The sequence below is a fragment of the Cajanus cajan genome, chromosome 10 (assembly GCF_000230855.2).
Source record: "Cajanus cajan strain Asha chromosome 10, NIPB_CcT2T_4, whole genome shotgun sequence".
In the NCBI taxonomy this organism is placed as follows: domain Eukaryota; kingdom Viridiplantae; phylum Streptophyta; class Magnoliopsida; order Fabales; family Fabaceae; genus Cajanus; species Cajanus cajan.
This window is the reverse complement of record NC_138526.1, coordinates 12,522,496-12,545,207: the sequence shown is the minus strand read 5'-3', so window position 1 is coordinate 12,545,207 and position 22,712 is coordinate 12,522,496. Positions and strand designations below refer to the sequence as shown.

The following is a 22,712-nucleotide window of genomic DNA, read 5'->3' as shown; positions in this document are numbered from 1 at the left end:
CAAACAAATTGGCACGCCCGGTGGGACTCGTTTGGTGAGCTTAATCAAACTAATTGAACTAGTTTTGTGTGTGTTTAATTTTTATGAGACTTAGAAGTGGGAGAAATATGTCTACATCCAGCAGAAGAGATGCACTTAATGAAGAACATGGTAATGGAGAAAATCAGAATACAAATCAAGAGAATGTGCCAAATGAGACGAAGGGGGCAATGTCTCCACCTCTTGTAAATATTCCGAACTCCGCGAGATTTCTGAATGCGTCACAAGAAATGGTGAACGCTACCCGCGAATACCCATGGGGGATGCCTCCGAATTGGAGAAGTACCCAGCCCATGAGCGTAGAAATGCCAATACCATATTCTGGGCACAATCCTCAAATGCAAATATCATCATATGGGTATAATGCAGCCCCAAATGGGATGGGCTTTATCATGCACGATCCTCACCAGCATGTTGGCACAAGCCAAGAAGGGTCGTTGGTTCGACAAAGTAATTATATACCCACGGGTATAAGCAATGAAGCCATGATAGCCCTTCGACAACAAATGGATCATAGTAACCACGATATGGTGAATTTGTTGTCTACACAAATGCACAACATACTCACACCCTTATACGAGCTGATGGGAAAAATAGGAGATAAAATTAATGATAATCGGCTCTCGAGAGATACGTGTGTAAATCTGAATGGCCTCGAAAATCCAACTGCCAATGAGACGAATATTCGAGAGATTAGAAATCGTATCAATCTCAATCAAGGGGGACCTCTGAGAAATGTCGAGGAAAATTTGGATCATATAGTTGAGAGGGTACTGAACAGGCACAGATTTGAAACGGGGCGAAATGAGCACCCATACTTTGTATCTGCCTTTCCTGACTATATTACCCAATCCGAGCTACCCAGGGGATGAAAGTCCCAAAATTCTCAAAATTTTCAGGAGAGTTAGGTGAATCCACCGTAGAACACATAGCGAGATATCTAGTCGAGTGTGGAGACCTAGTGGGTAATGAATATTTGAAAATGAAATATTTTCCAAGTTCACTAACCAAACATGCTTTTACATGGTTTACGACTTTGCCACCTAATTCGATTATTACTTGGGCACAACTAGAAAGGAGTTTCCACGAAAACTTTTTTCGAGAGGAAACCAAGGTGAGCATAGTTGATTTGATGAATATAAAGAGGCAACATCATGAGACGTTGGACGAATATTTGAATAGATTTAGACAATTAAAGTCTCGATGTTACACGAATATTCCAGAGCATGAGTTGGTAAAAATTGCAACCACTGGGTTGGATTTTCTGATTCGAAAGAAACTTGTAAATGAACAATTGAGAGATATGGCTCAACTAGCAGAGAAAGTGAGACAAATTGAACAAATTCGAGTAGAGAAAGAAAGGTTGAGAAAATTTAACAAGTTCGTTCGAAAAGAAAAAGTGGCATATTTAGACAGTATGGACGTTAACGATGATCATTTCGAATGTCTAAATGAAGAAATGGAAGTGAACTTAGCTGAATTGCAACCCGGGCCAACCTATCAATGCCAGTTATTAAAACCTGGGGAAAATAATATAGAGGAGGCCCGATCGAATAGAAAATATAGTTTCGATATAACGAAAGCTGATAGAATATTCAATATTTTACTGAAAGATAAGCAAATTATAGTTCCGAAAAATCACAAAATTCCTCCTTTTGAACAAAGAAAAGGGAAAAAATTTTGTAAGTATCACAACATGTATGGTCATTGGACTAACAATTGTGTACGTTTCAGGGACATGATCATGAAAGCGATTACTGATGGTCGCTTGGCTTTCGAGAAGAAAGAAATGAAAGTTGATACTGATCCATTCGCTGCACAAGCAGGATATGTGGAACCTCTCCCTATGGGGATCAATGTGTCTGAAATAAATATGGTTGACCTGGTTGTGAACGAAGAGGAAGTTCTCGAATCCATTACGGATGAAAAACTAGAAGAGCTCTTAGATGAGTTCGTGAAAGAGCAGGAACCTATTTATCCCAAAGAGGGGGACAGTTTGCTCGATTTCCTTTCGAGGAAGAAAGATGATGATCGAGAAGTTATGCTTTGCCCGAGATGTAGCGCTGTGTTCGATAGATCAGCGGCTAAGGCTTTCGAGGAATATGAAATTATGAAAAATTATAAAGCTGAGAAAGCTCGAGGAAAGTCGAAAGTGAACACTGGCATAGTAATGCGTCAAGTTCATATGCCACAAGGCAATGCTCCTATGGCTCCCATCGGAAAGATGGAGATGTACAACTCCTCCCGAGTTGGTAATACATACCTGCCAAATGCGCATGTTTCCATTAGGAAGTGGACTTCTCCACAAAGGCCCAATGTTGGAATGGGTCGAGGAAAGCAAATTGTGAACTACTCGAAAAACCCATTTTCTAGAGGACCCCGATTTAGGTCAAACATGCAAGGAGGTTCTGGAAGAGGAATTAAATATCCTTTTAATGGCCTTACCAAGACTCAATGGAGAATGCAACAGAGAATGAGAAAGGCAGCTTTTGAGGGACACAAAGGTAATCGATTTTCGATTCCTGTACCTTACGAAAGTGGGGTATCTAAGAAATTCGTAGAGGATGAGGAAGATTTGATCACGGATTGTTTTGAAAGTGGTTTTAAGGACTCTCTCGAAGATATTTGCGGAGTGGTATCAATCTTACCTTCCGAATATGCTGAAGCAATGGAATTTGTGAATGAACAGGAAGACATACACCGTGAAGACTTTTTCGGTGACCCCAACTATGAGTCAAAAATAGTATGGGTGAATCGAATATCTCGAGTCATTCCAAAGTTCAATTCAGCAGTGTTCGATTCACCTACCCCAGAAATGAAGGACCATCTGAAACCTTTATTGTTGACCCTTATGATCGAAGGAATTGAAGTCAACAAAGTCCTAGTGGATGGAGGTGCTGCTGTAAACATACTCCCACAGACATTGCTGAAACGTTTTGGGAAGACTTTGGCAGATCTGAAACCTCACAATATCCTTATTTCTGATTATGCTGGAAAATCTTCTCAACCAGAAGGGATGATATTGTTAAATATGCAAATTGGTAGTGTGAGAAGGACCACCATGTTTATTGTCACTCCCTCGAAAGCTAACTTTAATGTGCTATTAGGAAGAGAATGGATCCACGGAATGGGAGCAGTACCTTCGACAGTGCACCAGAAAATATTTTTCTGGAATGATGACGAACAATTAGAAGTGTTGGATGCAGATCAGAAAGAGTAGGAGACGGGAATGTATTTCGCGGATCAAAAAATTACTGCATTCGCAAGAACTAAGCCTTTCGATGCCACAGACCCAGATGTCTTGGAGGCTGAAGAGGGTGTTAAAAAGACTTTCTATTGGGATGTTCGAAGAGGATTTTTTATCCACAGAGCCGAAATTGAATCAGCTCAAGTGCGAGAATGATGAGACAAGATCCTTGTTCGAGCTTCTTAGCTCGAATTTCGGCCTACATGGCCGAGAGAACGGCCAATGAGGCCGAGGAAGGTAGTGAAGTTGAAAGAGCCCAAGGGGGCACGCATTCGATGAATATCGAAATTATAACGGCTCTGCGGGCCGACAAAAAAGAAAAAAACCAAAAAGAGGTAATCGAAACAGCTGCGAAAGGTCGCCCAGAGTAAGACTCAAGGATGAGCAGAAAAGGGATTCGAAAGGAATCAAAGAAAGACTTGATTGTGTCTTTGACGATGCTCCTCTAGGATTCGAGAAAATGGAAAATGATGGGCTTAAAGTGGAATCTCAAGATCCTCTCGAGGAAGTCAATCTGGGTACAATCGAAAAGAGGAGAATCACCTATGTTAGCAAACTAGCGGAGAAGAGTGTTAAAGAGCAAATTGTGCAGGTCCTGCACGAATATAAAGATTGCTTCGCTTGGGACTATGAAGAAATGCCTGGTTTGGATCGAAATTTGGTAGAACATAGGTTGCCTATGATTTTGGGGAAGAAACTAGTGAAACAAAACCCACGAAGGTTTGCTCCGCAGGTGATCGAAAAAATCAAAGAAGAAATCGAGAGGCTACTGAAGGCTAAATTAATTCGTACTTCGAGGTACGCTGATTGGGTATCAAACATTATGCCTGTTATAAAAAAGAATGGAAAAATGAGGGTATGAATCGATTTTCGAGATTTGAATGCAGCCACGCCTAATGATGCATATCCCATGCCTATTGCGGAAACAATGATTGATGTCATTGCAGGTAATGAAATTTTAAGTTTATTAGATGGATATTCTGGGTACAACCAGATTTATATTGCTAAAAATGATGTGTCGAAAACTGCCTTTAGGTGCCCAGGTGCCTTGGGAACTTACGAATGGGTAGTAATGCCTTTTGGCTTGAAAAATGTTGGTGCAACATATCAAAGAGCAATGAACTTAATTTTTCATGACTTGATCAAAAAATTCATGCAGGTTTATATTGATGACATAGTGATTGGATCGAAACGAAAAATAGATCACATACAACACCTAAAATTGTCTTTTGAGAGAATGAGGAAACATGGGCTGAAAATGAATCCATTGAAATGTGATTTCGATGTTTCAGCGGGGGATTTCCTAGGGTTCGTCGTACACTAGAAAGGCATTGAAATAGATAAGAACAAGTCTCGAGCCATCATGGAAACTAAGCCTCCTTCGAATAAGAAAAAGTTGCAGTCTTTGTTAGGTAAGATAAATTTCCTTCGAAGATTTATTTCGAATTTATCAGGAAAGACTAAGGTGTTTTTCCCTTTGTTACGATTGAAAAAAGAGGAAGAATTTCGATGGGACGAAAATCATCATAAGGCATTCGAGGAGATCAAGAATTATTTGATCAACCCTCTAGTGATGGTGCCACCCTCTAAAGGAGGAAAGCTAAAATTGTATCTCTCGGCCAATGATTCGACTATTGCGGGCATGCTGTCGCAAGATGACGAAAATGGCATCGAGAGAGCCATTTATTACATCAGTAGGATGTTAGTCGAGGCAAAAATCAGATACACTCCTTTGGAGAAGTTATGTCTGAGTTTGTATTATGCTTGTACAAAGCTGAAGCATTATATTAAACCTTATGATGTATTCGTGTTCTGTCGAAATAATGTGATTAAATATATGTTATCTAAGCCTATCCTTCACTCTCGAGTTGTGAAATGGGCTCTTGCATTGACCGAGTATTCGTTAACGTTTGTTCCCCTCAAAGCCACAAAAGGACAAGTAATCGCTGATTTTCTCGTGGATAATTCGAATTTAAATGAACAGGTTAATTATTTAACCACGAAATCATGGGAATTATTTTTCGATGGATCGAAACACGAGTTAGGAGCAGAAATCGGATTACTGATTATTTCACCGGGTGGGATTCCCACTAAATTCTCATTGAGAACGAAATCTGAATGCTCGAATAATGAAACTGAATACGAAACATTGATTACTGGGCTAAAATTGCTTAAGGACTTGGGGGCAAGGAACATAATCATTCGAGGTGACTCGCAACTCGTGATTAAACGGTTAACTCGAGAATATAAATGCATGAATAAAAAGTTACTTGAATGCAATTCTCGAGCTACAACTTTGTTAAATTCATTCGATGAGGTCCAATTAGAACATATTTCTCGTAACGAGAACGAAATTGCGAATGAACTAGCTCAGATTGCATCCAGGTACAAGATAAGCAGGGAATGTCTCGAATCTCTTGTTTGTATAAGGAATGAGTTGAGTGACGAGCACGAATGCCTCACCATTGACACCTCAACCATTCAGGACTGGAGGAAAGAGCTAATCGAATATCTGCAAAGTCCAAATTCGCAAGCTGAAAGAAAAGTGAAATATCGAGCTCTCAATTACGTGATATTGAATGATGAATTATTCAAGAGAGGTTTCGATGGAGTTTTGTTTAAGTGCCTCGGAAATCATGAGATCTACATAGCCATGGCAGAGGTACATGAAGGGATTTGTGGTTCCCATCAAGCGGGAGAGAAAATGAAATGGACTTTGTCCAGAAAAGGATATTTTTGGCCAAGTATGTTCAAAGATTGTATCGAATTCGCAAAAGGTTGTGAAGAGTGCCAGAAACATGGCCCAATACATAGAGTACCAGCAATCGAATTGCACGCGATTGTTAAGCCGTGGCCTTTTCGAGGATGGGCAATTGACATAATTGGCCAGATCCATCCTCCGTCAGCAAAAAACCATAAGTACATAATCGTGGCCATCGATTATTTTACGAAATGGGTGGAAGCGATTCCCGTAAAAGAGGTTGATTAGAAAGAGGTGATAAATTTTATTGAAGACCATATTATATTTCGATTTGGAATACCCCAGACAGTAACTACAGATCAAGGAACAGTGTTCACAGGTCGAAAAGTGGTCCAGTATGCCCAGTCAAGAGGAATCAAAATGATTACTTCGAAACCCTACTATGCACAAGCTAATGGCCAAGTTGAGGCTGCTAACAAAGTGATCATAGCTTTGATCAAAAAGCATATTTCTGGTAAACCTCGAAAGTGGCATGAAGCACTACTGCAAGTATTATGGGCTTATAGAAATTCACCTAGGAATGCCACTCAAACTACGCCATACAAGTTGGTGTATGGTCACGAAGCAATTTTGCCTATTGATATCAATTTGCAATTCGTTCACGTGCAAAGGCAAAATGAATTACCAGTCGAGGATTATTGGAACTTAATGTATGATGAACTAATTCGACTGGATGACGAAAGAATGATAGCCATGCAAAAAGTTATTCACCAGAAAGAAAAAATCGCTCGAATTTATAACAAAAAGGTTAAGAGCAAACAATTTTCGAGTGGAGACTTAGTCCTAAAAGTCATCCTCTCAATGGACCAAAAATCTCCAGATCGGGGTAAATGGACCTATAATTGGGAAGGACCGTTCATCATCGAAAGACTCTACTCGAACAATGCATACTTGATCTAAGAGTTAAATTCGAGAAATGCAAGTTAAGTGATCAACGGAAAATACTTGAAGAAATTTCATGAAAGTAGCATGTACTAAGACGAGTGTTCAAAGAGATAAGCAATAAAGGTACAAGCGGATAAATATTAAATTATAAATAGGAATCTCTCAAGTTTTCGATCACTTGCAGAATTTGGATTTGAGTGCTTCATATGCCTAGTAGGCTTGGTCGAGACTTTGCTTCCGCGAAGCACACAATACCTCCAATCTTCTCTTTTGATCCAAAGACTTTGAAAGTCTGAGAGATATGCCTTTTCCTTCATCTCGCAAACCCTTTTGCTTCAACATAATCTCTTGGCTTTGAAGCTTCAAAGCAGCATGTTTGGACTTAATCGAGTCAAGGTCTCGTTGCAGGGCAGAAATGGTACGCTCCGCATCTTCCTCAGATTGCTTGAGCTTCATCAATTCAAGAACTATCTGAGAAGTGGAATCCTTGATTGAAAGAAGTTCAGTCTTGAGCTTTTCCAATTTAGGTCGATCCTCTTCCGTATCAGCCTCGATCTGAACCATCTCCTGATTCGAAGTAGACCACTTCGTATGCAACTCGGAGGCTGCAGCAAAAGTATGAGCATATTCGTTTAGTTCTGTGGTGACCTCCAGAGGAAGATCAGGAAAGGCATTTAGATCATCAACCATCCGTTCAATCGCCAGTTTGAATTGAGGATCCATGAGAGCTTGATCGAGATGATCCACATAGGCTTTCGAACGGAAGGAAGATAATAGCGATTGAAAGCTCTCAACGGTTTCTTGGGTCTTCCTAGAAGCCGAAGTCCCGCTAGTCCAATTCTCCAAGACCTCGAAAATGTCGTCTTGGGCGGCTTCGTCATCAAAAAAGCTTATGAGGTCTATGTCATCTGGAGGAATAGAAGATAGCAGAGTGTCGGAAGGGACAACATCAGTAGAACTCACAGGTTGACCGGAAGGAGGAGTTTGTTTGTCCTCAGAAGTTACCTCTAGACCTGCACGAAAAGGATATGTCAGTGAGACAAAATATTCTTTGGTGGAATACCATGATGTCCAAGAATCACCTACCTTGCCTAGAAGAAACCCCTGTGTCAAAATTGAAGGAAGGTGCATCACCTTGCACAGGACCAGGAGGGGAAGGTTCAATAGTGGGTACGGTGACAGGAACAGTGGCCGTAAGAACATTGGAAGAAACCACCTGTTATGAAAAAGTATTGTAACAATGCACTAGTTCGAGGGCGGTCAGAAAAGTGAGAGATCGAGAGTTAACAGAACATACCTCAGGACATTCAGGAGGAGAGGCCGATTCACGAATTTCAATAACATCTTGAGAAGATGGAACAACAGTAGAAGTAGGAGCACTTCGAGGGCTCTCAGAAGAAGATTCAAACACCTCTGAATCCACCTTTTTCTAAAAAAGGCAATCATTATTAAGGATAAAATCAAATTAAAGCGGAATCAGTGCCGCCAAATTTATTGTAGCAGATACGAAAATGAGAAATTTGGAATTAAAATATCAGGGGCATTTAATTCTCGCGAGAAGCACGTGGCTATAGGGTCTTATCAGAGAAAAATGATTGAGGTATTGGAAAATATTCTTTCTCAGTTACCTTGAAACAAATGTTTTCCAGGGGGCATTTGTTAGTACCAGAAAATGAATTCGGAGACACTCGAAACACAAGGGTGCTCGAAAATCCTAGATGATTGAGAGAAGTTTCTAAAGAAGGTATACAAAGCTTGAAGAGGATCAGGAGATACGCGAAGACAGTTTTCACGAAACTCTCGAAATCCTCGAACCAGGAAGGGTGCTGCTCAGGAAAAGGGCTCACAGCCTAGCAACCTCTCAAAGTACAAGCAGAATCAGGAAACATTCAAGTATAGTTTTTGTTGGTTACTCGAAATCCCAAGAATCCGGACATATACGAATACATTTCATAACCTCTCAGAATGGAGAACTTAAAGGAGACACGAATTAGGAGCGGTTGAAGTAACATGGGATAAGTGTCAAAGGCTGCAGAACGGTTTGGGGAAGTTAACGAGCAGTTCCAAGAATTATCCAGAGACGGGCCCGGGAGCAGGCCACTACGTGAAAGTTTAGAACGGTTATGCACTTCCGGGGTGCGTCAGAAACAGTTATTTTTTCCCAAATCTTTGTCTATAAATTAAAGGAGCCATGCTCGTAGCAAAAGGTCAGAAATCTAATTCCCACAATACCTCACACACACTCCGTAGCCTGCGCATAAGGCATACTGTGCATACGAGACAGCTTTGGGTACGATTTCTCGACCACCTTTCTTTTTCCTTTTTTAGGAGTAGCATAGCATAGCATAGCATAGCATAATCTAATCTAGTGTAGTGTAGTTATTCTGAACATGTTTCGTTATCGTTACAAATTGTAATTCTGTTACCATTTAATGAAGGATATGATTTTTGCAGTCAATATACATGTCATCTGTTCGATTCACGTTAATTCTTACATGCATGAATTTGATTGTACAATTAGCATAGATCTTCTGATGTGCTGAAACAAGCATAGATCTTCTGACGTGCTAAAAACTAGCATAGATCTTTTGACGTGCTCGAAACATGAGCATAGATCTTCTGATGTACTAAAACCAGCATAGATCTTCTGAAGTGCTCGAAACAAAAGGCATAGATCTTCTGACGTGCTGAAACAACACCCTAATTTGACTCTATTCGTTGTTTATACGAATTTATTCTTTCACCGAAAGTCTTCGATTCTGTCATGTCACGAACACGCATAAATTGAAACGTGAACTCGTGCTAGTTCGAACAAAAAGAACCTACGAACGAAATCCTCCACAAACACAATGGTATAAGGGTTTTCTTGCCTGATCAATATGGACCCCTTCCCCATGATGTAGAAAGAACATGTTAACAAAATTTGAGTTTCTGGGTTTTATTAATAATTAAGGTGGGTCACAGAGAGGATGAACGATTTTTCTATCGATTTATGCATGCCAGGAAAATTTATAATACCAAATTTCAGCTTTATTTATGGGAAAAAATGTTTAGAAAAAAACTATGTGTTTAAAACAATAACTTAAATTTGTAAAAAATAAATAAATTTATTTAAAAAATTAAGTTGTCTTTATGAAATTAAAAATTTGAAATTTATAATTATTTTTTAATTTTTTAAACTGATTTATTACATAAAATTAATTTTTATTGTATCATAATAAAATTATACATTTTAAAAGTGTTTATTAGTAAATTTATTTAAACAAAACCTCATTTTGATCATAAAAAATTATAATAATAATCAATTATGCATATAATTAATTATTAAAATAATCAAATTTTCACGGCTTTTTCAGAGTCCCTCATCACCTCATGGTATGAATAAATGATGGAAAACACCAAAGAGAATGAGAGAGAGAAAGAGACCGTGCCAAGTGAAATACTTAGCATGCCTTTGTTCACGCCTAACAAAGTTATTAATAAGAGTTAGGTGGAGGCTTAAAATGCATCAATTTCATAAGTGAAAGTTTCACATTACAAAATTACAATAATTCAATCTCATAATTCCAAACGAAAGTAAATAACTTAAAATACATAAATCTTATTGGTCCAATCAATGCTAGAAAATTAATCAAATTACATCCAACATAATTCTATAACATGCTTAACATATATTGGTAACTTCATCAACCTCACTTTTGTAAGAAAATAAGATGAGAGAGTGTAATTTTAGGGTTATGTGGTACAAAGGGGTAGCTATACGGACCGATCCGGCCCATTTAAGGCCCGGTCTGTAAAACCCGCATTTTATACGGGCCGGATAAGTCCGGTCAGTAAAATAAATGGACTTACTTTTTAAGTCCGTATCCGGCCTGCCAAAATCCGCGGATAACAGACCAGTCCGCGGGCCTAAATAATGGTTCTAAAAAATAAATTTTTAAAAAATAAAAATACATAAAATTAGAAGAATTTTTTTTTATTTTTATTTATAAGCTAAATTTTATCATACTAAAATTTATCAATAGTTAAAATGGTTTGAAATATTAAATATTAAAATATTAAAATATTAAAATAAAAATAATTACAAATACTTAAATAATAGTACCAAACTTTCAATAATAAAAGAATCAAAATGTCATAAAAGTAATTCAAATAACAAATACTTACCAACTAGACATAATTTTAATGTCATAATAATTTAAAAAATTAAATACACAACTTAATATTAAAATCATAATATTTAAAAATATTAATTAGTAAAGTCCGCGGACTAGCCCGCGAGCCCGCGGATTAAATCCGCCGTCAGCGGATTTCACGGGCCGGGCTCAAAAATTAGACATAGTCATACGGATTTGAAAAAAACAGGTCCGTTATCCGCGAAATCCGCGGACTTACGGACCGGTCCGCGGACCCGGGTCCGTCTACCCACCCCTAGGTACAATGATATTGAGATATTTAAAAAATATTATTAATCGGGTATCCGCGGGTATGGATATCATCATACCCGCCTCTGCCCCATTTATAAATAGGTAAAAAATTATTCGTTCCCATTATCTACGGGTACCTAATTAACTTATCTATTTATTATCCATATCAAATTTTACCTACAAATACCTACGGATGTAAGTATTTTTACCATCCCTAATAATAATCAATTATGCATATAATTAACTACTAAAATAATTAAATTTTCGCGGCCTTTTCAGAGCCCCTCATGATATGAATAAATGATGGGAAGTAGCAAAGAGAATGAAAGAGAGAGAAAGAGACGGTCTCAAGTCGAATACTTGGCATGCCTTTGTTCACCCCTAACAAAATTATTAATAAGAGTTTGGTGGAGGTTTTCGTGGGAAGGCTTAGACCGTCTCTCACAATAAGAAACTTATTTTAATGGCTTTTTGACCAAAGTGGGGTCGTTGACCAAGTTATTTACCTAAATGGGGCTATTTTGAATTTATTTACGGCTTTGGGGCTGTTTACAACGGTGTCGCTATGGCCCATAGCGACACCCATGCCACGTGGCCATTTTTACACTTCAAGAAAGCCATGAAAGCCATATTAATAGTGTCGCTACAGCCTATAGCGCCACAAAACAGCTTCAATAAAGTCGCTGTAGCCTAAAGCGCCACATATATAAAAAAACAATTATTTTTAATAATTAAAATGTGATAAAAAACAAATTATTTAATAATTTTTTTAAAAAAAATAGAAATATAGTGGCGCTGTAGGCCACAGCGCTAGTTAATAAAAAATTAATTTTAATAATTAAAATGTGATAAAAAAAACAAGTTATAATTTAAAAAAAAAGGAAACAGAACCTACAGCCTAAAGAGCCACATATATAAAAAAACAATTATTTTTAATAATTAAAATGTCATAAAAAATAAATTATTTAATAATTTTTTTAAAAAAATAGAAATCTAGTGGCGTTGTAGGCCACAGCGCCAGTTTATAAAAAATTAATTTTAATAATTAAAATGTGATAAAAAAAAGAAGTTATAATTAAAAAAAAAAAAAGAAACAGAATGTACAGCGCCAGTTTTAAAAAAAAATATTTATAATAATTAAAATGTGATAAAAAAGAATTTAAGTTTTTTTTAATAATTAAATTTTTTTTTAAAAATCAGAAATATAGTGGCGCTGTAGGCCACATCGGCACTTATTTTAAAAATAAAAAACGTAAATACAAAAAAAAAACGTATAAAATAAAGAAAAATGAGAAATAGGTAAATATTTATAAGTACATATTTGTATGATATTCCTAAATAAAAAAAATGTGATCAAAAACAATTTATTTAATAATTTTAAAAAAATTAGAAATATAGTGGCGTTGTAGGCCACAACGGCACTTATTTTAAAAATAAAAAACGTAAATACAAAAAAAAATGTATAAAATAAAGAAAAATGAGAAATAGGTAAATATTTATAAGTACATATTTGTATGATATTCCTAAATAAAAAAAATGTGATCAAAAACAATTTATTTAATAATTAAAAAAAAACAGAAATATAGTGATGTTGTAGGCCACAACGTCACATATTTTAAAAATTAAAAAACGTAAATAGAAAATTAAAAATGTATAAAATAAAGAAAAATCAGAAATAGCTAAATATATAAATATATATTTTTATGATATGCGTAAATAAAATAAAAGTTGATAAAAAACTATTTTTTGAATAATTTTTAAAAAAAAATGTGGCGCTGTGGCCTACAGCGATACTGGGGCGCTGTAGGCCACAGCGACACAGGTGGTGGTTGAGAAATTTATTACAGTGGCCACGTGTCAAATAACCGCCGATTTAACCAGTAGTAATTGGACACGTGGCTTTATACAGTAAAAAAAATAAAATAAAATGCCTATATAAGGGTTTTTACCCTCAGATGGTCCCCCCCTCTCATTTTTGTTTCCAGACGAGTCTCCATCAGGTAAGTTTTTTATTTATTTATTTATCTGTTTAATTTATTTAAAAATTATTTACTTACTTTTAAATTTTGTTTAACGTTTAGATATTTTTATTTTTATTTCAGGGTATTTTTTATTTTGTGAATTTCTCTAGAGTTCCAGATTTATTGAAGCTTTAAGGTATTTTAATGTTTATTATTTTCTTTAATTTAGAATTTATTTAAATTTATTAATTTTTATAGTTACTGTAATTTAGTTAGAATTATTTATATTTTTTTTGTGTAATTATTTGAAAGTCGCTGTAGGCTACGTCATTTGACATAGTTACTGTAATTTAGTTAGAATTTTTTATATTTATTTTGTGTAATTATTTTCTGTTTAATAACGTGTTATTTAAATTTAATTAAAAAAATTTATTTGAATATTAAATAGAATTAAATTATTTCTGTGTAAGTTATATTTATTTTAAAATAAAGATATTTTAATTTTGAATTGATTTATTTGAATTCTGTTTAATTTATATTTTTGTAGAAAAGAATTTAATTTAAAATAAAAATTAATTAAATTTAATAACGTGTTATTAAATTTTAATTAAAAAAATTAATTAAATTTTAAATTGAATTAAATTATTTCTGTGTAAATTATATTTATTTTAAATATAAATATTTTTAAATTTTGAATTGATTTATTTGAATTCTGTTTAATTTATATTTTTGCAGAAAAGAATTTAATTTAAAATAAAAATTAATTTAAGTTAATAACGTGTTATTTAAATTTAAATAAAAAATATTTATTTAAATTGTAAATTAAATTAAATTATTTCTGTGTAAGTTATATTTATTTTAAAAATAAAGATATTTAAATTTTGAATTGATTTATTTGTGTGTAACTTATATTTATTAAAAAAAATGATATTTAAAATTTGAATTCATTTATTCTAATTCTGTTTAAATTATATTTATTATGAAAATAAATTAAATTATTTCTGTGTAAGTTATATTTATTTAAAAAATAATGTTATTTAAAATTGAATTAAATTATTTCTGTGTAAGTTATATATTTAAATTGAATTTAATAAAAAATTATTTAAATTTTAAATTGAATTAAATTATTTCTGTGTAAGTTATATTTATTTAAAAAATAATTTTATTTAAAATTTCAATTCATTTATTTTAATTCTGTTTAAATTATATTTATTTAGAAAATAAATTAATTTAAATTATAAATTCATATAATTTAATAACGTCTAATTTAAAATTAATTTAATTAAAAATTATTTAAAATTTAAATTGATATTAAAATTTGAATTCATTTATTTTAATTTCGTGTTATTAAAATATAATTTAATTAAAAATTATTTAAATTTTAAATTGAATTAAATGTTTTTTATGTAATTTATATTTATTTTAAAAATAGATATATAATTTTTGAATTTATTTATATAATGGATGAAATAATGTGCTGTTAAATTTTGTTATAGATGACATCATCTTCTACATCTATGCGTGTGAGTTGTGGACCCGTTGAGGATGATTTATTGTCATTGCAATCCATACATGTTTCACAACATGTTTGGAATAGAGAAGAAGATAGGAGATTATTAGCACGACGTGCTGCTCCAACACGTAATGGAATTGACAGAATTCCACATCAAATAGTTCTGTTAATAGACCAGGCTGGATTTGGTTGGATTGCTCGGTTGAGTTATATCAAAATGAGTCCTGGTTTATTAACTGCTCTGGTAGAACGATGGAGACCAGAAACACACACATTTCATATGCCATTTGGAGAATGCACAATTACTCTCCAAGATGTTGGTATGATTGTTGGTCTTCCAGTTGACGGTGAAGCACTGTTAAGTCGAGGTAGTGGTAATATATTCGAATTAGGTACTAAAATAATTATACTTTAAGTTGTATTTTTTTGTTTAAGTAATTGTGTTTTATAATATTAAAAATCGGTAAATAATTTGTTTTATTTTTTGCAGCTCATGATCTTTTAGGTGTTGTTCCACCTGAGTCACAAATTAAAGGACATCGGGTGAAATTATCTTGGTTAGCAACATATTTTAATGACATTGCAGATGATCTACAGGAGGTATATCAGTTGCTTCCTTATGCTCGAGCCTGGATACTACGCTTTATAGGAGGGCTTCTGTTTCCTGATAGATCTTCCAGCTATGTCTCATTGAGGTGGTTGGCGTTCTTAGGTGACTTTCAGACCATTAAGACGTATGCATGGGGTGCTGCTGTGCTTGGATATTTGTATCGCAATTTATGCACCTCTACAGATTACAAAACGCCAAGTTGTGGTGGATTTACACTTTTATTGCAGTTATGGGCATGGGAACGATTCCCAACCATTCTGTCTTCTCCATTTCCACCTATTCCTCCAGCTTGTCCTATTGGTTTAAGGTATGATGAAATTCAAAATATTAACATTGTTAAAATTATTGAATAAATGTTATAGAAATTAATTGTTTACATTTTGATTTCAGGTGGTCCAACACAGCCATTAAAATAAGCATGAGCGATGATATTAAATTTTATCGCAAATTCTTTGATCGGTTGACCAGAAAATCTGTAAGTAAATAAAATTGAAGGGTTAACGGTTTTCATTATGTAAGTTATTAGTATTTTAATATAAACTAATTACATTTTTTTATTTACAGATTATTTGGCAACCATATCCGCCTTTGGAACAGATGCCCGAGGACTGTACACAGGGGATTCGTATTTGGGGTTCTGTAATCCCGTTACTTTCTCTGTGTATTTGTGAATGGCATCAGCCTGATAGGGTCATGAGGAAATTTGGTTACCAACAACCAGTTCCAAATCCTCCAATGACTCCTGCTCATGTGCATGCGTTGACCCTGCGGGGAAAGACTGATGACGATTGAACTACAATATTAAGTCCAGCACTTGAGCATGGGCCAATCGATATGCATACCACTTTGCACCTACTTCTCCACAGGTTGGACTATTAGGTCCAAATTCTGAATACATGAGGTGGTATCGCAGAAAGGGGAAATTGTACATTGATCCTGATGAAGTTAAAGACTCGATTGTGGTATGTGCATATTACAACTCATATTTTAATATAATATTTTGTTAAATTATAAAGTGGTAAACTAATTTTTTTATGTTTTGTATATGTAGGGAGACGTAACTGAATGCTTGGCATACTTGACATCTCCTCATGGCAGCCCAGAGTTTTCTATGGAAGCAGTCACAGAGCAGACTAATCGATTATTATCGATATCTGATGACTATAGGGCTAGATTCGTTGAGCCAGCTGAGGAAGCACCCCTTCCCCCTGGTTCATATGACGTGGGGACTTTCAATGTTCCTGCACAGTCAAGGGAGGCTGGAGGGTTACCTAGACGAAGAACGCCAGTTGAGGCGATGGATCAGATGTACCCTACAGTGCCAGATAGAGCAGCAGGGTTATATTATATTCCTTCTCAGGAGCCCACTTATCCATCGCAGTCCCAATACACATATTGGTACACTCCACCTCGCCCTCCAGGTTTTGAGACATCAGTTCCGATGACTACTACACATATCTGTGAGTCACTTGGTTTAGACTCATCACCGGAACCAACTATGTCATCAGAAATGATGGATCATATTTTTGGACATTCCCCTTTAATGACTCCACAGCTAAGTATGCCACAGGATGCCACACAATCTAGTCAGGAAGCACCTTTTCATATTCCGTATGATCATGATTATATCAGTCACACTTATACATCAGGTCTACTCATATTTTATTATTTTGTTATTCTTTTCTTCTTATAATTATATCAATATTAATAATTTGTGTCAAATATGACATTGCAGGTGTTGATTTGCGTCCACAATTTTCTGCGGAGGCTAGTCATCACCCATCACCGCCAGAACAAAGACGTGTTCGAAGAAATCCTCAAAGGGCTGCAAGGGAAAGACGACGACGGTGTATTCTAACTCCTGCTACTGATAGAGGGCATCATCATCAGGAAGATGAGGAAGACGATGATGAGTAGATTTTGTATAATTATCAATAGACAATAGTAATTACATTATGTTATACAATGACCATCATGAATACACATTACTAATTACAATATGTTTAACAAATTCTAAACATCTTCAAAACTTATCGACTGATTATTAGACTTAGATGGACAATTGCGCCTGTTGTGACCCTCTTGTTTGCATATGCTACATTTTGGTCGTCGTTGTGAGCTCTCAACCCAATCCATTTCGTTTCTAATTCTTGTGGATTTCGGTCTCCCTTTCCCGCGCACTGATGTTGGATCTGGGACAAGTATCCAATCCTCATTACTCGGAGGGATTAAGTCTTCATTTCCGATTGGTTCCCACGGACCAGAGTAGGCTTTTAAAACATAATCACTAGTATAAACAGGATCTATAAACTGGTAGTAATCAATGCTAACAACACCACATGCAGCTATAACATGAGAACAAGGATAATGAAATGCTGTAAACTTTCTGCATTGACAGTATCGTTCCTTTAAATTCACTACCCATTTCTTCCCTCCTGTTTGTGTTATTGGATCAAATGCCTCTTGAACCTCAAATTTTGAAGATTCAATGTCGTATCTACAAACTTGGTGGGAACAAGCCTCTTCTTGATTTTTTTGCAAAGCTTCAACCAACTTTGAAACGAAGACCTTCCCAGATGAAACATCGGCTAAAGCACGACTACCACGATTACTAAAATACTCAGCGCACCTAGTATACGTCGACCGAACTAATGCAGTGATAGGGAGATTTCTACAATCCTTTAACACCTTGTTAACACATTCAGACAAATTTGTTGTCATGTGACCATATCTTCGACCATCTGCATCATATGCCATACTCCATTTGTCTTTTGATATAGCTCCTATCCACCTTTGAACATCAGGGTTAGATTCACAAAACTTTTGCAAATTGCGATAAAAAATGTGCTTACACGGTGTATACCCTGCATACAAATTATAAATAATGCACAAATTATAAATAATGCACAATAAAATATTTACAAATGATTAAAAATTTTAAAATAACAATACGTACCTAACTTCACAAGCTTTTGTTTAAGTTTCACATCCTTGAATCGAGTATTAAAATTACTTGCAATGTGTCTAATGCAGTACTTGTGATATGCATTTGGCGGTCTCCAACCAATTGCCTCATTGTCAATGGTTGATTTAATGCTACGATGTCGATCAGATATTAAACATATCCCTTCTTTGTTTGTAACATGTAACCGCAAATGAGACAAGAACCACGACCACGCAAGTAATGTTTCTCCTTCAACAACAGCAAATGCAAGAGGAAGAACGTTGTTATTACCATCTTGAGTTGTAGCAATGAGCAATGTACCTCGATACTTGCCATATAGATGAGTGCCATCAACTTGTATCAACGGTTTACAAAAATTAAAGGCATCACAACACGACTTGAATGTCCAGAATAATCTGTGAAATTGACGGTAACCACGATGACAACGATTACCAACAAAAAACTCATCATGACACAGATCATAAAATGACCCTGGAGCAATTTCTTTAATGTATTGCAGCCATCGAGGTAAATAAGCATACGATTCTTCCCAATCTCCAAAAACGTTAACAATTGCTTTTTGTTTCGCCATCCAAGCCTTTCTATAAGATATTTTAAACCCAGTTTGAGATGTTATTCTCTCTTGGATAAGGCTAATCTTGATTGATGGATCTTGGTTAACCATTCCTACATATTAAATATTAGTAAACACTAACAGAAATTATTATTAATATAAACTATAAACTTTGTAGAACTTACCTTGTATGAATGTTGCAATTAACTCAGAATCTAACTTAGCATGATCTTGGGACAAAGACATGTTCAAACACGTATGACGTCCACACCACCGAGTCACTGTCCACTTATCAGATCTCTTTGACTCAATGGCTCTCATGTACCATCCACATCCATCATGTGCATTTGGACATCTAACAACCCACTTAGTCTTTTTGACTCAACCACATAAAAACTTTGATGCATTCTCATTGCATTTTGCTTGACTGCATTTTTAACTGCATCTTTATTCTCAAACTCCAACCCCACATATAAATCTTGCCCAATTGACCAAGTACTACCGACATCCATCCCTGGGATATCTTCTTCATCGGGATGATTCCAATTGATGTTAGTGTAGTGGGGTAAATTACCCCAAAATTGACTTCTACCTATTTTAATAATAATGAATTTATTAATTTCCATAAAATCAATTTCAACAATTTATTTTAAACAAATAACAAATTATTGACAATTTTAATTTTCCGATGTTACCTTCAGTAGGTGGATACATTGAAATTGGTTCAACCATTGGACTATTAACAAGAACATCCGGCTGCACCTCATCATCAGATGGTTCACAATTATCAATTTCATCTTCATTCGATTCATCAATGCTTTCATATGATGATGAAACATGATAGTCTTCATCTTCATCGTCATCTTCATCTTCATCTCTTGTGATCAAAGGTGATCGTTGAATTGACAAATTTTCTAATGAAAAAGTAGAAGATTCTTGCATACCTATTTCAGCATATAATTCCATTATTGGCATCACATTCTGGCTCTGAAATGCTTCTATCATGCACTGTACATCATCATCGTCACTCAATTCCAATGAAGAATATATGTTGTTATCACCTTGTGAAACTAAAAATCTGTAACTTACAGATAATATCACTTGATTTGAGTTAAGATTAAATTTGTTGTGAATCCTTCTCTTTAATATATCCAAAGTGATACCTCGTTTAATATACATTCCTTTTTTTGGTCCATCAAATGTTACACCTTCAGCACCTTCATACATCTTTCCAGTGTAAATATAAGCAATCATTTGATCCATAATATCTGCAACAACAAAAAATTAATTAGTGCAAATACCTACAATTTATATCTTAAAAAAAACAAAATTATACTCACCGAATCAGAAACAAACGTAACTAGCTCAGAGATTTAAATCAACCAAAACGTAACTAATAAGTATATGATTTCAACTGTGAAAAAAACGTAGCTAGGGGTGGTATATATAGTGATATTGTCGCTGTGGGCCACATCGACACTAAGAGTCGCTGTAGGCCACAGCGCCTATTTAAAATTATTTAAAGGACAAAAATATATATACAAAAATAATATAAATTACAGAAAAATAAACTTTATAATTACAAATTAATATTTAAGTGCTAAATATAAATTAAACAAATTTCCAAACAAAATAAGTTAATAACTAAAAAAAAAAAAAAATTACTGGCGTTGTGGGCCACAGCGACACTAAGAGTCGCTGTAGGCCACAGCGCCTATTTAAAATTATTTAAAGGACAAAAATATATATACAAAAATAATATAAATTACAGAAAAATAAACTTTATAATTACAAATTAATATTTAAGTGCTAAATATAAATTAAACAAATTTCCAAACAAAATAAGTTAACAACTAAAAATAAATAAATAATAATTACTGGCGCTGTGGGCCACAGCGACTCTTAGTGTCGCTGTAGGCCACAACGCCTATTTAAAATTATTTAAAGGACAAAAATATATATACAAAAACAATATAAATTACAGAAAAATAAACTTTATAATTACAAATTAATATTTAAGTGCTAAATATAAATTAAACAAATTTCTAAACAAAATAAGTTAATAACTAAAAAAAAAAAAATTAATTAGTGGCGCTGTGGGCCACAGCGACTCTGTGTCGCTATAAGCCACAGCGCCACTTAAATAAATAATTAAATCTATTTTTTAGAATTACGTTTTGAAATAATTTTTTTTATAAATATATAATAAGTATACTCAGTTGATTATTTTAAGGTTACATTTAAATTATTTCAGTTTTTTTCATTTTTTTTCTTAAATGGTGTCGCTATGGGCTACACCATCTTTGTTGGCTCACAAACTGTGTTGGTCCAGCCCATAGCGACACTGTTGTGGCTCATTCCAGCCATCCCTCCGCAAAAAAAAAAAAGCCACGTGGCATTGGTGTCGCTATGGCCCATAGCGACACCGTTGTAAACAGTCCCAAAGGCGTAAATAAATTCATAACAGCCCCATTTACGTAAATAACTTGGTCAACGACCCCACTTTGGTCAAAAACCCTATTTTAATAAATTAGATTTCCTATTTTAAATTCGTATACTTTCTTTATCTATAATAATAGATAAAAGATATCTATAATAATATATAAAAAAATAAAAAAAAGAGACTTTTTTTTTAATTTTTTAATAGATGAGAAATCATCTCTTAAACTCTCTCAATTACTTTGTTTCTTCAACCGTATAAACAATTTTTATGTAAATTTGAATTTCCACTCAATATCATGTTTCATATATCAATCATGAGTTCATTTTTTTTTAATAATTATTTACACAAATGAAAAATTTCATTAAGTCTATAACTGTTTAATTCAAAAATTAGAAACTGTCAAACTATTACTATCTTATAATTTCTATTATTTTCTCCAGCATCTCCTACTTTTCATTTCTTTCGCAACCTATTCTTTTTTTTTTTTCGACTAGTAGAGTATTTCTCCCTCTTCTTCATTTTTTATCGTTATTATTTTTTACTACATTTTTTTATTATTTTACTGACTTCGATGACTGCCAGCTTCACTGCATTTGTTGATTGGATTCTATCGGTAAAAATCTTTGTTTTATATAGTAAGTACTCATCCTATCAAATCAAACTTCTAACACTTTTTTGTTGCTAATTATGCATAGAGGTGAATGGTGAGCATATTTGCATCTGTATTCTAAAGATTCTTTACGTAATATCATACGAAAAGAAACCATGGTGATGTCAATTCGGTGCACGTTACTTCAATTGTAACTACTCATTTTTACATAGGTTTCAAAGCTATTTTCTAAAATTATTGTCCCATGACATGTAAATCATATAATATAATTTTAGAATATCATATAATTTGCAAATGTGTAGTAAGTAATTTAGAGCATTTTTAGGGTTGATTATAAGTAATCTCACTTATCACATCAGTCTCATTTTTTCTTAAGAATGGATGTTTATATAAATAATTTTTGTAAATTTTAAATAACTTATATATTGATTTTCATGTTAATGTAGTAAGTGGGGTTGCTTATAAGCAATCTCACCAAAAATGGCCTTATATGAAATATTTATGTGCCAAATGAAAGACGTATTTTCTATATTGCATTAAGGCTTCAAGTATGTATTTAGATTATAAAGCCTTATTTTATTTATAAAAAAAAAAAACAGTTTCGTAATATTTAAACGACAATAGTGCAATTTAATTAAATAAATATATAAATATTTTGTAACTTGTATTAAATTTGGTACCCACTTTTTTACACTTGG

At 34.2% G+C, this 22,712-nt stretch overlaps 2 protein-coding genes across 2 annotated transcripts; one reads left to right on the top strand and one right to left on the bottom strand.

Moving 5' to 3' along the window:
• Positions 1–3,746: 3,746 nt before the first annotated feature.
• LOC109806239 (uncharacterized) lies at positions 3,747–6,947 on the top strand. The gene is made up of 4 exons (XM_083064654.1): positions 3,747–4,074; positions 4,174–4,233; positions 4,741–6,266; positions 6,333–6,947. The coding sequence occupies exons 1-4, from the start codon at positions 3,747–3,749 to the stop codon at positions 6,945–6,947; spliced, it is 2,529 nt and encodes an 842-aa protein (XP_082920780.1).
• Positions 6,948–17,456: 10,509 nt separating this feature from the next.
• LOC145952313 (uncharacterized) lies at positions 17,457–19,282 on the bottom strand. Its single transcript, XM_083064653.1, has 3 exons — positions 19,147–19,282; positions 18,400–19,074; positions 17,457–18,307 (listed from the first exon to the last, which is right to left on the bottom strand). The coding sequence occupies exons 1-3, from the start codon at positions 19,280–19,282 to the stop codon at positions 17,457–17,459; spliced, it is 1,662 nt and encodes a 553-aa protein (XP_082920779.1).
• Positions 19,283–22,712: the final 3,430 nt, after the last annotated feature.

Excerpts from the sequence above, each read along its gene's own strand:
- LOC109806239 (XM_083064654.1), top strand. The coding sequence starts at position 3,747 with ATGGAAAATGATGGGCTTAAAGTGGAATCTCAAGATCCTCTCGAGGAA. Across the intron at positions 4,075-4,173 it reads ACTGAAGGCTAAATTAATTC|CCACGCCTAATGATGCATAT; the intron begins GTACTTCGAGGT and ends ATTTGAATGCAG. Across the intron at positions 4,234-4,740 it reads AATGATTGATGTCATTGCAG|GAAAGACTAAGGTGTTTTTC; the intron begins GTAATGAAATTT and ends CGAATTTATCAG.
- LOC145952313 (XM_083064653.1), bottom strand. The coding sequence starts at position 19,282 with ATGAGAGCCATTGAGTCAAAGAGATCTGATAAGTGGACAGTGACTCGG. Across the intron at positions 19,075-19,146 it reads AATTGCAACATTCATACAAG|GAATGGTTAACCAAGATCCA; the intron begins GTAAGTTCTACA and ends TTTAATATGTAG. Across the intron at positions 18,308-18,399 it reads ACAAAAGCTTGTGAAGTTAG|GGTATACACCGTGTAAGCAC; the intron begins GTACGTATTGTT and ends ATTTGTATGCAG.